This window comes from Oryx dammah, unplaced genomic scaffold (assembly GCF_014754425.2).
Source record: "Oryx dammah isolate SB20612 unplaced genomic scaffold, SCBI_Odam_1.1 HiC_scaffold_29, whole genome shotgun sequence".
NCBI classification, from domain to species: domain Eukaryota; kingdom Metazoa; phylum Chordata; class Mammalia; order Artiodactyla; family Bovidae; genus Oryx; species Oryx dammah.
The window spans coordinates 92,690,155-92,707,990 of record NW_024070213.1 but is presented as its reverse complement, the minus strand read 5'-3'; the positions used below and the strand labels follow the sequence as shown (position 1 = coordinate 92,707,990).

The 17,836-nt window shown below is 43.8% G+C and overlaps 1 protein-coding gene across 2 annotated transcripts in view; it reads right to left on the bottom strand.

Moving 5' to 3' along the window:
* The window catches only part of TMCC3 (transmembrane and coiled-coil domain family 3), a 170,145-nt gene that overhangs the window by 56,495 nt on the left and 95,814 nt on the right, over positions 1–17,836 (bottom strand). The window contains exon 1 of one of the 2 annotated variants that reach the window (XM_040234397.1): positions 12,995–13,224. The exons of the other annotated variant lie outside the window; for it this stretch is intronic. Coding sequence (XP_040090331.1) covers positions 12,995–13,072 — 78 coding nt within the window. The 5' untranslated portion in view covers positions 13,073–13,224. Of the gene's footprint in view, positions 1–12,994; positions 13,225–17,836 lie in introns of those variants that run through there. 2 annotated transcript variants of the gene reach the window in all.

Below are 17,836 nucleotides of genomic sequence, written 5' to 3'. Positions count from 1 at the left end.
CCCCATGAACCGTAGCCCACCAAGCTCCTCTGTCCATGGAATTCTCCAGGCAAGAATATTTGGAGTGGGTTGCCATTTCCTTCTCCAAGACTTTACATTAAATAGAATTTGTTGAGAGGTAACATCTAGTTCAAAAGGGTTGAAAGCAAATTTTTATTTTTAAATGACAAACTCTACCATCTATTCTGTTTTACCCTTTGGTCTTTCCTTACCGTAAGTGATACTGGAAATATGCCTGTTGAAAGTTTCTAAATACATGAGCTAGAGTTCTCAAAATGCTCACTTTGTGGGGAGGAGGAGGAGATGGGGAGGAAGGATATCATTCCAGAAAAAATGAACCAAAAGAATAACCTTTGATTCAATACATTTACAACCAGAGAAAGAAATTCATGAAAATGAAACTATACATATGGACAGCAGTGTATTTTTAAAGAGAAGTAACTGCAAAAAATGGTGCAGGAATAACTATGGCATTTATGTGCAGACATCTTAAAGAGGATCAAATTCTAACTGGATCAAAGATTAAAATATATAAAAAGAAAAATCATAAAATGTATTGTAAAACACCATGGTGTTTATGGTTTTTTAAAGAGTCATTTAAAAGGCCATTCTAAGAATGACAAAAACCTTTAATAAGTGCTAAAATTTTTAAAATTTCTTCATGGCAAAGTCTGGTTAGCATATATTCCATGTTTGCTACATGTTACCTCTATATATATGCGAGGTATCATTAAGTCAGTGTGGAAGGCAGAATTCTAAGAGAGACCCCAAGACTCCTACGTACTGGTGTATACACCTTGTATGATAACCTCTCCTTGTGTGTAAACAAGACTTGTGAGTAAGATGGGGTTTTACCTCCATGATTAGGTTACATTATTTGTCAAGGGTAAAAGAATTTTGCAGATATAATTAAGGTCCCTAATCAGCTGACTTTAGTTCATCAAAAGGTGGAACAACTGAGTGGGCCTGGCCTATCAGGTCTCTCGAGGTGATACGACAGAGATACTTGTCTGCTGACCTTGAAGAAATAAACTGCCATGTTGTAGAGAGGGCCACGTGGCAGGGAACAGCAGGCAGCTGGGCAGCCTGTGAGGGCCGAGGGCCTCAGTCCTACAACTGCAAAGAACTTAACTCGGTAAAGAACAAATGAGCTTAGAAAAGGATCCCAGGCCTCAGACAAGACTGTAATCCTGGCTGACACCTTGATTTTAGGCTGATGAAACTTAACGAGAAGAGACGCAGGTAAGCTGGGCCTGAACTCTTGGCTCATGGAAACTGTGTGATGATAAATAGGTGTCGCTTTAAGTTGCTAGATTTGCAGGAATTTGTTACATGACAGTGGAAAATAAACAGACAAAAATGACAAACAGAAAAAAAAAATGTGCAAAACAACCTATTTAATAAGTAAAAACTCCTACCAATCAATGTGAGATTAACAACCCAATAAAAAAATGACCAGAATATATAAACAGGTAATTCACAAGAAAGAGAAATGTTTATAAGTGTATGAAAATATGATTAACACATTGTACTATAATTACATAAGATGTAACCGTTGGGAAAATCTAGGTGGTGGGAGAGGGTAAATGGACACCTCTGTACTACTTTCTGCAACTTCCTCTGCCTCTAAAATTATTTCAAAATATTTAAAAATACAGGTAATCTCATTCATATCAGGAAAAATTTAAATTAAAATGAGGTACCAGTTTTCACCTACCAGATTAGCAAGCATCAAAAAACCTTGCAATACACTATGTGTCAGAAAGATGTGAGCTGAGGCATGTTGATATGTTGATGGTTACATAAACTGTAACAGCTTCACTCTCCACTGTACCTTCAGCTCCTACTGTTTGACACAGGTACAGTGTTCAATTTCACAATACCATAACTTAAAAGGCACATACCCTTTGAGGAGCAAACCCACGTTTAAGAATTTAGCTTTCAAATGGAAGATCTGCTGGAGAAGGGATAGGCTACCCACTCCAGTATTCTTGGGCTTCCCTTGTGGCTCAGCTGGTAAAGAGTCCGCCTGCAATGCGGGAGACCTGGGTTTGATCCCTGGGTTTGGGAAGATCCCCTGAAGAAGGGAAAGGCTACCCACTCCAGTATTCTGGCCTAGAGAATTCCATGGACTATAGAGTCCATGGGGTTGCAAAGAGTCGGTCACGACTGAGTGACTTTCATATATTCTTCACATGTGCTAAAAGAAGCATGCCACAGTGTGGTGAGTGAGGTGCCTATAGTAATTAAAGACTGAAAGCAATACATGTTTCCTGTAATAAGGAAATGGTTAAATAAATTATGGAATACCCATAGACTGGAATCCTGTATAGCAATTATAACAAGTTCGATTAATCTACATTGATAAAAATCAAGAGTAGAATATGTTTTCTAGCTTCTCAAGTCCCGCTAAGCAATTTCACAGCATACCCACATTCACTTATTTGATCAGTATTTACATGTCCCAAGTATGTAAAAAGGACATAACTATCCCCATGTGTGAAGATGGAGCAAGTGCCCACAGGCAGAGAGGGGAGGCAGGGGGGCCCACAAAGAACAGAGACCAGGGCTCAAGGGACAAGAGGGCATAAAAGACAAAGGTCAGATGAAGAGGCTCGGGTGACAGGCTGGGATTCTGTCCTGCTGAAGGGTTTAAAGCAAAATCTTGACAAGACACTCAGTGAAGCACACAGTTACTGTAAAAACCAAGCAGGGGTCCAGCTGGAGAGGTTCAGGATCTGGAGACCATGTGTGATTTCATGAGAGATGTCTTAGGGCATCTCAACTTGAGCACTTCCAGTAAGCTGCGTCACCCAGGCACACCCCTGCACCGCATACCTGCTAAGACCTCCAGAACCCTGAGGACAGCATGAAGTCCTCTTGAAACATGCCATCTTGCGTACTGGAGTCAGAGGATATACTCGACACATTGTCCTCGCTTGGAGAAATATTTACAAGCAGATGTCTCAAGCACCTGGACATGCTTCCCTTAACCATATTCCTTTATTAGTTCTTCATCCAACATTTAAGGATGGAGTCAAAGGAGCAAATTATTCTGCTGCATTTCTACAACCTTCCTGTCTTCTGAGCTCTTAATGGCTGAAGCTTTCAAGCACCATCCCTGATGCCAACCACAGCCTGAACAGCTCTTACTGAATGGACCTTATATTTTCAGATAAATTAAAATCTATGCCAACTAGTGTTCAGTCTCAAATCGAGGCCACCTGTTCCAATTAGTGAGATTAAAATAGTATACTACTGACTATCTGAAGTCGAGTCCCAAGTCTTCTGGATTATCACAAAATCTTTACAAAAAACAGAAAAAAGAAAAAAAAAAAAAGGAGAGAATTTTGGTCCTAACACACAGTTGCACACACAGGAGTAAATATATCCAGGTGACGAAGTATAGCTTTCACTAAGGACAGACTTTATTTCTGGACAAGTGCTTACATCAAAATTTCTGAGAAAGGCTGCAGCTCAAGGCATCATTTAATTTCCTTACAACAAGCCTACAGATACAGCTTAATTAGATTCAACTTTACTTCAGAAAAACACAGAGCTTAAATTTCTTCTCCACCCATCTTTCTGTCCCTGCCTGAAATTCCCAAAGAACCTGCATCTTCCGGATGGTCCACTCTTTAGCCCCACGCCCTCCATTGTCTCAGTTTTTCTCAGGTCATCAGAAGACTAGAAAGACAGCCTGGGACACAACTCTCAATTTCCCAACCTCTCCCAAGCATTCCTATCCCAACAAGGCTGCCTTCAACTCACCAGAGTGTGCTTTTGTTCATCCCAAACATTCAATTATTTAAATTTTTGCAATCCATGAGAAGAAGAAAAATCTCTTAGCATTTTCAAGACCAAAGGTCTTAACTGTTTCATAAAGGAAGAGAGATGACACATCAAGGCTAGTGTTTTCCTGAATGATTCTGAATCATTTTAGGCGGACAAAATTGAAAGCATTAAATACACACAGAATCAGAGAGAGTGAGTGAGTTCCTTGAAAACAATCCTCAACCCAACGCAGCTGCCTGAGGCTGGGAGAGAGTCTGGGTTCTGCTCTAACAGCCCCTTTACCAAGCTCCCACGTTTGCTCATCCCCTTTTCACCTGGTGCAGAGGCCTCAGAGGCCCAGATGATACTCAGCTAGAGTAGTTAACACTGCTGTTGCTTTTTTAGTTGCTCAGTTGTGTCTGACTCTTTGCGACCCCATAGACTGTAGCCCCCCAGGCTCCTCTGTCCTTGGGATTCTCCGGGCAAGAATATTGGAGTGGGCTGCCATTTCCTTCTCCAGGGGATCTTCCGGACCCAGGGATCAAACCCGCATCTCCAGCACTGGCAGGTGGATTCTTTACCACTGAGGTACCAGGGAAGCCCAAACTGATTTAGAAATATTAAATGAATTAAGTTGCTGGTGGTCTGCGTAGGAGGTGTGGGGATGAGTGAGGTTTGGGGAACTCTGCACCAGACAGAGGATGACTCAGTGTCAGAACAACCCACACTGTGATGGGTCTGCCAACCCCACTTCTCACGGTCATTCACACAAGCAGGCAGGGGGAGGAGCGGCGTCCCAGGTTGACTCCAGACTCTGAACCCTTTGCTCCAACCCTCAAATCTGGAAGCAAATTGAGGGAGTGGTGTTGGGATGAAGAGGAAAAGGTGGTTGAGAAAATTTAGGAAGCAAACCATCGGATGTGGTGGGTAAGGGGGCTGACTGAGTGGGCTTCCCCGGCATCCAGTTTGGGGACTGGCTGTATGGGAAAAGTATTCATCAGGAATTGGGTGGTGGGTGTGAGAGAACAAATTAGGTTTGGCACACAGACTTTGAGGTGCCTGTGGGACATCTACATAGAAACACGAGTGCACAAATATGAAAGAGAAAGCTGCTCGGGCGTGTCCAACTCTGTGACCCCACAAACTGTAGCCCACCGGGCTCCTCTGTCCATGGGATTTTCCAGGCAAGAATACTGGAGTGGGTTGCCATTTTCTTTTCCAAGGGATCTTCCCAACCAGGGACTGAAACCGGGTCTCCTGCATTGCAGGCAGACTCTTTACCATCTGAGCCACCAGGGAAAGGGTAGATACATGCCATGTCATAAAGCCACACCTACGCTGAGCTCTCAGGTCAGCTCATGAGGCAGGAAGCACACACACTTTCACACAGGGAGGCGAGCCCCTCAGGACAGACGTGCCAGCTCCCAGAAGGTGACAGACCCCACCCCTGGCTTCCCCCAAGGTGCCAGCGCACGACTGTTTCTTAGGCTAAGAAGCTGATGATGTTGCTGGCTTGTGTTTAGGGGCTGTGTTGTATGGAAATTATATATGCCAAAGACAAAGGGTGCTGGAAGATGCTCTCAAAAGAGACTCACAGGAACGGAGCGCTTCAGAGGTGACAGAAGACTGAGGCTGAAATTCTAAGTTAAATCCGCACGTGATGTATTCTATGACTTTTGCATCTGGTACATGTTTTTTCCCAATACCCTTTCCCAACAGGTAGGAGGTCAAGACAAAGATGAACTCACATCACAAAACTTGATTTTGAAAAAAAAAAAAAAAGACCATAAAAGGGACCTCAGAAAAGATTTTTTTTTAAAGTTTTCATCACACCCCACAGCATGTGGGACATTAGTTTCCTGCCCAGAGATTGAACGTGTGCCCCTGCAATGGAAGGCAGAATCTTAACCACTGAACCAGACGGAAAGCCCCAGAAAAGAGAATTTTAAAACAGTCGCAGCAGATCCAGTACAGCTAAGTAGTTTAATATATGAATTGTTAACCCTCCTATTCACTCCAACCCCACCAGAAATCTGGAAATAAATTCAGAAGCATAATGGCCTAACACTAAATTATTCAAATTCACTTTCCTCACCCCCAAATCACAAAATTTTAAATCTGTTCATCAATTCTCTACTGAAAATAATTAATTTTTTCATCAAGTTCAATTTTGAGATGTTTATCACATAACTTAGCAATTAGTATGGTATTAAAAGTGTTTTAAGGACTTCCCTGGTGGCTTAGACGGTAAAAGCATCTGCCTACAATGTGGGAGTCCTGGGTTCAATCCCTGGGTTGAGAAGATCCCCCTAGAGAAGGAAATGGCAACCTACTCCAGTACTCTTGCCTGGAAAATCCCATGGATGGACAGAGGAGCCTGGTAGGTTACTGTCCATGGGGTCACAAAGAGTTGGACACAACTGAGTGACTTTACTTTACTTTGAAGTGTTTTAAGTAGCTTTCTTTTAAGAAAGTCTCTTCTAAGACAGGAGCTGGTATAGTGCTTAGTCCTTAAATCAGTTTGTATTCATTCTATCTGGTTACAGTCTGGTTGGATTTATTCTTACAAAGTATAAATAGAATGATGTGGAGTTCATGTCTGAATTCTCTTCCAGTGCTAACACGGTGAAATCTTTTAAGTCTAACTTTCCAACCTATGCCTTAAGGGTTAGAAGGATATGCCTGCCCAGTGAAGCTTGAGTCTTACAGAGAGATCCTATGAGGCCAAAAAGTGACTCAACTATCACAAGAAAAAAACACCCTTGTTTTGTCCTTCCACTGCTCATCCTCCAGAGAAAACACACCAGGAAGGATATGACTCTTTAACAATGTCTTTAAGTTGTAAGCTTATTCAACAGCCTTGAAGATGTCCCTAACTACTGTCAAAATTCTTACGCTCTAGGCATTATAAGAAGTTTATAAATGATCACTCTAAATTGTTCAACCACCGGATGCTTACTGGGAACCACCACCCACCTGCAGAACACCAGCAGTGTGCAGTTTCCTAACAATCTCGAATGTGCAGTTTGGCGGGCCCCCAGCAGAGGTTGAACACATTCATCCCCAAGCACTGAGCAGGTTTCTTAAGACAGAACTGCTCTTCTGCACTAAGCTCAGAGGCAGAAGATTGGGAAGTGGCTAAAATGCCAGCTCTGGAATTAGATCTGGATTCGTCAAATCCTAGTGCCACTATTTCCCAACAGCCACAGGCCTTGGACAAATCACTTAACCCATCTGGGCTTTAACTCCCCCATCTGTAAAATATAAGTATAAATAGGATATCGTGAGGATTAAGGAGTGCCTTTGAATTGTTTACTATTGGCACCTGGTATATAGTAAGGAACTGGTTCAGTTCAGTTCAGTCGCTCAGTCATGTCCGACTCTTTGCGACCCCATGAATCGCAGCACACCAGGCCTCCCTGTCCATCACCAACTCCTGGAGTTCACCCAAACTCACGTCCATTGAGTCGGTGATGCCATCCAGCCATCTCATCCTCTGTCGTCCCCTTCTCCTCCTGCCCCCAATCCCTCCCAGCATCAGAGTCTTTTCCAATTAGTCAACTCTTCACATCAGGTGGCCAAAGTACTGGAGTTTCAGCTTTAGCCTCAGTCCTTCCAATGAACACCCAGGACTGATCTCCTTCAGAACGGACTGGTTGGATCTCCTTGCAGTCCAAGGGACTCTCAAGAGTCTTCTCCAACACCGCAGTTCAAAGGTATCAATTCTTTGGCGCTCAGCTTTCTTCACATTCCAACTCTCACATCCATACATGACCACTGGAAAAACCATAGCCTTGACTAGACGGACCTTTGTTGTTGGCAAAGTAATGTCTCTGCTTTTGAATATGCTATCTAGGTTGGTCATAACTTTCCTTCCAAGGAGTAAGCATCTTTTAATTTCATGGCTGCAGTCACCATCTGCAGTGATTTTGGAGCCCCCCAAAATAAAGTCTGACACTGTTTCCCCCATCTATTTCCCATGAAGTGATGGGACCAGACAGGAACTGGTACCTATTGGCTATTATCACTGTTGCTGCAGTCTTCTCTTTATTTACATTCTTTTTGCCTTCTTATAGAGGAATAATCGACACAGGCACTACATTCTCCTTCAAGCAGCATCGCCCTCTCCCAAGTCAGTGGAAGCAGCTGGATTATGCATAGATCATATATCCCCATGTTCCTTTTCTGAGGAATGTGAAGTCCTCACTCTGATTCACAGTACAGTGATTCATGGTTCTCTTCTCTCTCACCACTCCCCCCTCACCGCGCTCCACTGAAAACATGAAAACACAGTTAAACAAAGAAACGGCAGGGCTGAAACAGAGTCGAGCTGGGCTTGACTTAGCAGCCTCTCCTAAGTCAAGACCTGGGCAATTTCCACCCAGAAGCACGAGGCTCATTTCTGACCTTAACGGCAGACCTGGAAATTTAGGCAGTGGGTCTGAAGCAAACACATCCTGTGATCCAACTTGGTAGCAGCTGTCTTGGTGTTCCACAGCGGATGTGACAAGCGGGCGTGTTGCTGGAGGCTGGCAATTCGTTTTCCTCTAAAGGGAGAACCAGTGAGCCCACAGCAAAGCATCGCTCAGAAAACACAACACATCCATCCATTCATGCTATACTGAAGACAGTTACAACTCACACATTCATCTACCGACCATCCCTTTAATTAACTCTTTAGAAGAAAACAAATCACTGATTAAAAATTGTACTCACAGACCAGTCACTCAGGTTACCCCTCCACCAGGTCAGCATCACCTACAGAAGTCTGCTTCCACTCGCTCTGGTTTCTGTTCAGGAAGTAAGCATGCAATCATCAACTTATTACATCACTGCCCAACCATTTTCACAGTGAGAAGGGCTCTGACATCTTCCTCTCCCTGACTGCCTCTGGCCATTACTCATCTTGCAGTTCTGGATCTATTTCCAAACCTCAGAAGGTTTAAAGATGTACTACAGGGGGCAACTATGCCGGACACAGGTTTCACTTCAGACACTAGAGACTTGTACTTACTATCATCACTTCCTCCTATAAAAGAGAAGGGTATTTCCTGGGGCTGCAAGGATAAAAAAGATACATTCACTAGATACTAAATTTCCAGAGCGGCCAGACTGTTCCATCACCCATACCTTGCTGATGCCTAGAACAGCAGCGAGCACAGAGAAGGGGCTCAGGAATATTTGCTGAATGAAGCCTCTTGCTCTCCCAGCACCAGCGTCTATCATTCATAAACATGTAAGCAATCAATTGATGAGGAATGTGCAATGGAGGAAGGTACCACAGGCTAAAAATCCAAGAAAAGTCTCTATATTATTCACAAAATCAGCAGTCTTTCCATTCTCAAGCTTATGAATATGTGTTTCAGATCAGTCGCTCAGTCATGTCCGACTCTTTGCAACCCCGTGGACTGCAGCACGCCAGGCTTCCCTGCCCATCACCAACTCCTGGAGCTTGCTCAAACTCATGTCTTACATAGCAATAACAAAAACTGGATACCATCTATTGAGTCTTACTATGTACCTGACATTTTATAGACATGACTCATTTATTACTCACAACACCGCAACGGTGTGGAAGAGGAAGCTAAGGCCTAGGATAACTGTAAGGTCCAAGGTCGAGTGCTCAGTAAGCAGCCCTAACTAGCACAGGATCTGTCTTCTGCGGGCTAGCCGCATGAAAGCGGTTCTGTAGACGGAACAGTCTGGTCTGTGCAGGCAGGATGGAATAGAAGTTGATGACATCCGAGAGTAATGAGGAAGCTAAATCACCAGCTATCTCCTCCTGAGGTCATAAGTGGCTAAACTAAGGTGGAATGTCTGGGGAACACGAGAAGAAGGAAAGGAATCCAGAGAAATGTCAGAGATCCAGGGGTATGGCTGACAGACTAGAGATGGGAGGAAGGCAGGCACTCCAGACAACTAGCAGTTCTGATCAGTGGACCAACAGCATAAGGAAAAAAAATTATTTACCTCACACACGGAGAAAAACGGCTACTACTGAGTGTATACAACCACTGTTTTTACAAATTCTCTTACTGAAGACTTACAATCACTCCCCAAAGTGGGGATTATCATCACCTTTTATGCATGGGCAACTGGAGGCTTGGAAAGGTTAGAGCCTGCCCAGCAGTCACCCCATTGGGAAGTGTGAAGAGCCAGCTGTGATCCAAGTCTTCTGCTTCCAGAGCCACAGCTGTTTGGCACTAGACCTTAGTGGCTGAAGATGGCTTTTTAGGACACTTAAAATTAGAACTGACAAAAATTTGATTCAGACATAATTAATAAAAACCAGTTACTATATAGAAAGCGGACTCCCTATATTCTTAAATAGATAATAGGCTTTAACTATCTAGGACATGAAAAAAAAAGTAAGATTCTAATTATGTACGCTCTTTCTTTTAAAATAAAGGGATGTAATGTGCAGTGAGCTTTAACATGTACCATTTCTGAGTTTTACCCAGATGAAATTTAAAAATGTGAATGACCCTGACTTGTCAGGTAGAGACAATCACAAAATTCATCAGTTACATTACATTTTCACCAAGGGGGGTAGAGGGGAGGAATTTAGGTTAATCCACCTGGCTGTAAAAATAGACTTGTGCACTGTTAAAATAGTACACTGCCTCATTATTATTCTAGTCTCAAAGGCTTAAACAAGCTCAGCAAGCAAGATGTCTATTTTCCCTGCTCTCTCAACAGGGTATCAATTTTGAACACAGAAAGTGACCATTCGGTAAACAAGAACTTGATCTCACTGAGTCTTGGCCCCCACCCAGGGTGAAACTTCTTATCTCTGAAAGGTTAACCAACTCCTCACACACACCTCCATTTCTTATTATAATGTTTTTAGGGGAGCTAATTTACCAAATAAGTCCACAAAAAGGTTCTTTTTAAATCCTATGTTAGAACCTTATTGTATGGCCCAGGGAACTCTACTCTATGCCCTCTGGTGACCTAAATGGGAAGGAAATCCAAAAGAGAGGGGATATAGGTAAACATATAGTCAATTCACTTTGCTGCACAGCAGAAACTAACACAACACTGTAAAGCAACTATACTCCCATTGAAAAATAAATAAATGAATCCTATACTAGATGATTTATTCTCAAGGCAAAGGTGACATCAAGAAATTAAGTACCAGTGTTCCTTGAGGTTACCCTATCACATACTTTCTGAGTGTAAAGAAAATATGTTTTTATAGCTACATTCAAATGAGTACCACAAAACAGCAGTTAAAATCATCTAATGGGATGCTTTCTGCACGGGAAAATTGCTTCCGCCTGGCCTTCATTATAGCAGTCTTATGGCAGCCTTCAGGACAGATCAAAATTATATCAGCCCCATCTGAGTAAAGGTCTTTGCTGTAGAACTTGTGATCACAGAGCACTGAAGTTCTAGCCTTCCACAATTTGATTTTGTCCAGTGCTTACCAGATTTCATTTGCCCTATATAAGCTAATTTAGAGTAATCAGTATATATATGTCTAACACAGTTTTAATATATGGTCTATATAAAAACCAGGTGTCTCCATGTAGTACTTTAACACAGTCAACAGAATTTAAAATAAAATAAGAAACCCCCTTCACAAACAGTTCCCCTACTTTAACAGGAAAGCTGGGTGTGGAAATGGAACAGCAGCAGATACAGCAGAGATAAAGTCTGTCGCTGACTTACACATCTGCTTTGCCACTTTCCATCTCAGTAGTTAAGCTAAAAAGAGCTGAGTTTTGGAAAGTTCCGTGTGCTTTTGCCAAATTGCTTAAATGGTTCACAATGAGCCATCCCTCCCTCAAAGATTACTAATCCTGCTGTTTACACGAAGATTATCACAGTTGTGACAAGAGAAACCCAGCTTCCACACTTTTTTCAAACCTGAAATGTCTTCCGTCAACTACACCACTATGGACCACACATCCTCCTGATTACAAAGTCATCAGAAAAAGATCTTCATCTTCCTTTGCAGTTAACAGTGTATTAGTCAGCAGCCACCTCTCAACAAACGTCTAACTTCGGGTAACCAAAGATTTTTTATTATCAATATTTTCTTACAAATGCAGTTTCTAGTTATTTGCATTACAAACTGTTATGGAACTTTTAAGAAAGTGCAGAAAAAGAGAGCGAGAATTCTTTTGTGGGGACGGGAGAGTAGACGGGATGCTGGAGGTATTACTCCACTAAATGTACTTAATCCGAAAAAAATTAAATCATTTTGTTAAACTGATCAACAGATGCGAGCACGATCCTACCTCCTGAACTTTAAGCAGAGAGGCTGGCACTCAACGACTAAGATCGTGCAAGAGAGCAGTTAGCGCAAAGAACACCTTCAGGCAATCCTCGCCCGAACAAATGCCACGCGGAGGAGGTGCAGTTCTAAACGGCAGTTCAATCAGTCAAGGGGAGAGCCAAGTGTTCAACCTGGACGATCAAACATCCCTAACAGAGCAAAGCGATCCCCGAGGCAGGTGAGGCTTCCTCTCTCCCGAGGGACCGGCCCGCAGGCTGAGGCCTCCCTCCCTGTTCGAGCATTACATGGTTCGTCTCCGCTGCTCACTCTGAAAAGCTATTTTCGCCCACAGCCAAAATCAGCAACAGCAAATTACACAGCAAACAATGGAGAGGGCGCCTGCTCCTCACGACTAGAAACTATACAGGCAGCGCGCAAGACTGACTTTTCACTGGGGCAGAGCCCGGAGGAGCGCCCGCGGGAAACCGGGAAGCGGGGTCTGCCGCCTGTCCACGCTCCGGCCGCGCACAGCCCCGAGCCCGAAAGCCCCGACGACTGGGGAGGCGCGGTGGCCGCACTAGAGTTTAGGAAGCTGGGAGGCCGAACGCCCGGGACACGACAACGCGGGCGGCGGGATCCCCTCGCGTCTGGCCCCGCGCGGCGAGCGCTCCCTGGCGGAGAGGGCGGCGGAGCGCCGGTCGTCGAGGAGACCCTGGCGCCCCGGGACCGACGAGCGGCGGTGGGCCTGGGCTTGGCGCTGCTCCCACCCCGGACGGGAACTGGAGGTCTCGGAACCGCGCGGGCCGAGCTCCCACGCCCCCCTTCCCATCCCCGTCAGCCCGAAAGGTGCAGGTAAGTCCGGGCTCCGAGCCGCAGGGAAGGGAGGGAGGGAGCCGGCGAAACGCGCAGGGCGAGGTCGTCCCCGCGGGAGCCCACGCCCACCCAACCTCGCCCCTGGGAGGGCGCCCCCACCGCCACAACGACCGCGACCCTCACCCTTCTCTTGTAGTGGTGGTGCCGGCCCGGGTCGGAATAGGTCCGGTCCACGGTGAGCGCCGTGTCGCTGCCCGGCATCTCGGCGCTGGCGCCGGGAACTTTCCCGGGGTCCCGGGCCGCCGCGCCGCGAGCTGCCGGCGTGCTCGGGCTCGGGCTCGCCCGGGGGAGCCTCGACCAGGGGGCGGTGCGGGCTCCCGCAGCTGCAGCCAACACCCGCGCGGCCGCCCTGCGCCGCCGCCGCCGCGGCCGCGGAGTGAGGAGGGCGGGGGAGGCGGGGCCGGGACGCGAGTCTCCGCCCCCTCCCGTCTCTGCCGCGCCCCCTGCGCGCCCCGCCCTCCAGAGACCCTCTCCAGGTGCCTCGGCTCTGCCTCCCTCGCTTGCTTAAACTGGATGACACCTCCTTCCACACTGCCCTCTTTTCACTCAAGAGATAAGTGGCATCTCCACTATTTGTTGACTTACCTGATGAAAGATGGATTTTGGTCAAGATGTTGAGGTATGCCTTTAATGCTTATTTCACGTTACTCGTATTCAACATGCACTTATGGGACATCGTGCTAGGCCCTGGGGTAGGGATCAGAATTCTTTTTTTGTGTCTGAGGTCTTTTTTTTTTTTTTTTAAGTGCTCATGGTTTTCTTCTGATTCCGCTGAGCAAAGACTACACTTCCCCTTAAACAACCATCTATAATGTTACATATTTTTATTTTGCAAGTCTGGCTCACCTTTATGTTGGAAACTACTTGAAAATCAAGATACATCTTTTCATTTTAGTATTCCCTATTTCGAGTGAAGAGTTGCTCAAGAAATATGGAGTCTAGAGGAGACCGTGAAAACACTTCGTCTGGTTATAGATAGTGTACCAGTGGGAGAATGAGTTGAAATACTGAAAGTGCAGCTGCTCCAGAGAAGAATTAGAGTTAGACCTTACCAGCCCAGAAGGAGGAGGATTGTGATCCTCTCCTCCAAAGGGCTGAGGGGGAAGGGAAGTGCAGGCAGAAGAAAAATCCTGAGCGTAAAAATAAAGGTGCATGCTAAGTCACGTCCAACTCTGGGCAACCCCTATGGACTGCAGACCGCCAGGCTCCTCTGTCCATGGGATTCTCCAGGCAAGAATACTGTAGTGGGTTGCCATGCCTTCCTCCAGGGGATCTTCCCCACCCATAGATGGAACTCGCATCTCTTACCTCTACCTACATTGGCAGATGGGTTGTTTACCACTAACGCCACCTGGGAAGCCCCAAAACAAAGTTACATTTGGAAAACCTCAAGCCATCAGTTTAGGGAGTCTCTTCAGGAACAGAAAGACTGGATGGAAAAAGTAGGTGGCAACCATGTGGTGCAGGGCTCTACTTCAAGGCTAATTAGTTCAGCCCTATTGTTGGATACTGGGAGAGCTGCTGGACGGTTCTGAAAGGGGACAAGACAATATCAGGATGGAAAGTAAAGAAGAAGAAATATCTAATAGCTGTGAGATGCACTGATTAAAGATGGGTAAGGGACACTGGCTAGAAGGCTACTGCAAAAATTGAGAACAACTTCAATGTCCTTCAGAAGGAGATTGAGTAAATTACAATATAGACATCCAGTTAAGTGCTGCTGCTGCTGCTAAGTTACATCAGTCGTGTCCAATTCTGTGCGACCCCATAGACGGCAGCCCACCAGGCTCCCCCATCCCTGGGATTCTCCAGGCAAGAACACTGGAGTGGGTTGCCATTTCCTTCTCCAGTGCATGAAAGTGAAATGTGAAAGTGAAGTCATTCAGTCGTGTCCGACCCTCAGTGACCCCATGGTCTGTAGCCTACCAGGCTCCTCCGTCCATGGGATTTCCCAGGCAAGAGGACTAGAGTGCGGTGCCATCACCTTCTCCAGTGTTAGGTACCTGTAATAGAATGGCAGCTCTCAATGTATAGCTACAGAAATATCTCTAACATATCTGGTTAGTAAAAAAGCAATGTGCAGAATAATATATATATAGTATTCCACCATTTATATAAAAACTATATATATATATGGTTAAATATGCATAGCGTATTTTGGGGAGAATTAACATGAAACTAGAGAAATAGACAAGAAACTGATGGCAGGAGATAGGAACTACGTAGCTAGAAGGAACTGATGAAGGTTTATTTCTCACCATATATGCTTTTTGATCTTGAATGCTTGAATTGTGTGCACATATTGACTATTTAAAAACTGAAATAAAACATATCTTTTATTGGAGGGGGGTTTGGGGGGAGAATGGATACATACACACGTATGGCTGAGTCCCTTCACTGTTTACCTGAAACCATCATAACTTTGTTAATTGGCCTTACCCCAATATAAAATAAAAAGTTCTAAAAAAGGCAAAGATTTCTAAATACATATATATATATTTTTTAACGAAGAGGACAAATTTATCAAAACTAACTTAAGAAACGGAAAACTCCAGAGAGTCCTAAAATCATTCAAAAATTAAATAAACATTTAAAAATACTCCCCATTTATGAAACAACTCCACCAGTCCCAGAGAGTTTTTCAGGTGAGTTATTCCAAAGCAGAGAAGAGAGATTTCAAATGTGAATGTGTGTATGATCTTAGCTAGGGTGGCCACAGAAGGCCTCCACGATAAGGTAACATCTGAGAAGAGATCTAGGAAGAAAGGGAGCTAGCCATGTAGATGTCTTAAGACTGATGATGGAAGGAACAGCAAGTATTAATATAAAGTCCCCAAAGCAGGAACATTTGGGAGTGTTCAGGAAGAGCAAGGAGGCCAGTGTTTCCTGGAACAACAGTCAATGAAATCAGAAACATTTCAAAGGACTAGGTCGTATAGGGTAATTTAGACCATTTTAAGAACTTTGAGTTTAATTCTGAGAAAGATGGGAATATCTGAAATTTTCTAAGCAAATGCTCTGTCTTTTTACTTGGGAGGGAAAAAAAAAAATTGATCCCTACCTCAACGCATACAAAAAATCAGTATCAGATAGATTAAAGACCTAAAGGAGAAAATACAATTTTTAAAACTGCCGAAAGAAAGTGGAAGAATATCATTCTGATCTCGTCATAAAAAGTAGTTCACAAAAAACATAAACCACAAAGATTCAGCCATACTGTTTTAAATTTTCTGCTCATGAAAAAAAAAAATAAAGTGAAAAGATAAGCCACAAACAAAATGAGCTAAAAATAATCAATATAGATGAATTTCATCAACAACACTGAGAAACAAAAAAAAGCAAACCACATAAAACTGCCTGTTGTGAGATTCTATTCAAGTAAAGTTGAAATAGGAAGAATAACTGGCATTTTTAGGAGAACAAAGATATATAGCTAAGCTATTAAGAAAAGTTAAGAGCATGATATATACAAATTTCAGGAGAGTATTTACCTCTAGTGTGGAGATAAAGAAGGATTCAAGAGGAAAGGGAAACAAGATTATAAATAATGCCATATTTACTGAATGGCTATTGTTATACTAGATATGTTTTCATGCCTACACATACACAATATTTCATAATAATTTAAAATTCTAAAGATAACAAAGACTCAAAAGACAGATGTGATGATGGCCTCCTTAATCCTGGATTTAAGTCCCCAATGGAGTACCTACTTATACACACAAATGTAATGAGCAGCGAAGAATTGATGCTTTTGAAGTGTGGTGTTGTAGAAGACTCTTGAGAGTCCCTTGCACTGCAAGGAGATCCAACCAGTCCATCCTAAAGGAGATCAGTCCTGGGTGTTCACTGGAAGGATTGATGTTGAAGCTGAAACTCAATACTTTGGCCACCTGATGCGAAGAGCTGACTCATTTGAAAAGATCCTGATACTGGGAAAGATTGAGGGCAGGAGGAGAAGGGGACGACAGAGGATGAGATGGTTGGATGGCATCACCGACTCAATGCACATGGGTTTGGGTAAACTCCAGGAGTTGGTGATGGACAGGGAGGCCTGGCGTGCTGTGGTTCATGGGGTCGCAAAGAGTTGGACACGACTGAGCAACTGAACTGAACTGAATAACAATTTACAAGTATAAATCTTGATATAAAGGCAAGACAGTCTGTTGTTATTGTCTTTATGCCAATGTAATCTTATAAAGGTCCATTCTGAAATCGGTAAGAATCTGTCTCTGGGGTTTTCCCCCTCATTTGCCTGATGCCTCATTTTTTCAGGTACCTAGGACTGTAGAAATTATATTGATCAGGTCTATGCATGTACATGTGTGTGTAACTGTATCTGTGTGTAACTTTAGAGAGGCCAGACCTAAGTAAGGTCTCTGACAAGCCAAGATTGGGCTTTGGTTAGTGTGACAGCAGGCAGCTATTTTCCATTTCTATTACTGTCTTGGTGTTGCTTAGAACTCCATTCTGGTAAGAAACGCTGATCCTCCACAAAAAGAATGAATTAAAACTATATTAGGCTCACTTCAATTTCAATTAACAGAGGATGTTCTTTTTTAGATCATTTTATTTCATAAGCCAGTTGCCCAAAAGCTGCTCTACTGGGCACTCATACAAAATAATGTTTTAAAAAACCCAAATTAAATAGCACAAGAGCAAGCTCCCCAGAAAAGAAAGAAAACAAGCCGTATGGATCACCATTGGCTCTCTTATTTGGAATTAGGACCCATGGGGAAAATAGACCATGTGCCTTCTTTTGCAGGCAATGCCTAAGGTTTTGTCAGACTCAGGGAGAGAGAAAGAGAGAGAACACACATTTTTTCTTCAACATAAGAATTATCTGTGCCTCTGATAACAGCCTCCAAAAGCCTCTCTCTGCAAAAGGTAATTAAATTAAAAAAAAAATCGCACCTTTAAAGTAGAAAATGCAATCAGAACAATACGGAAGATAAAGATACGAAA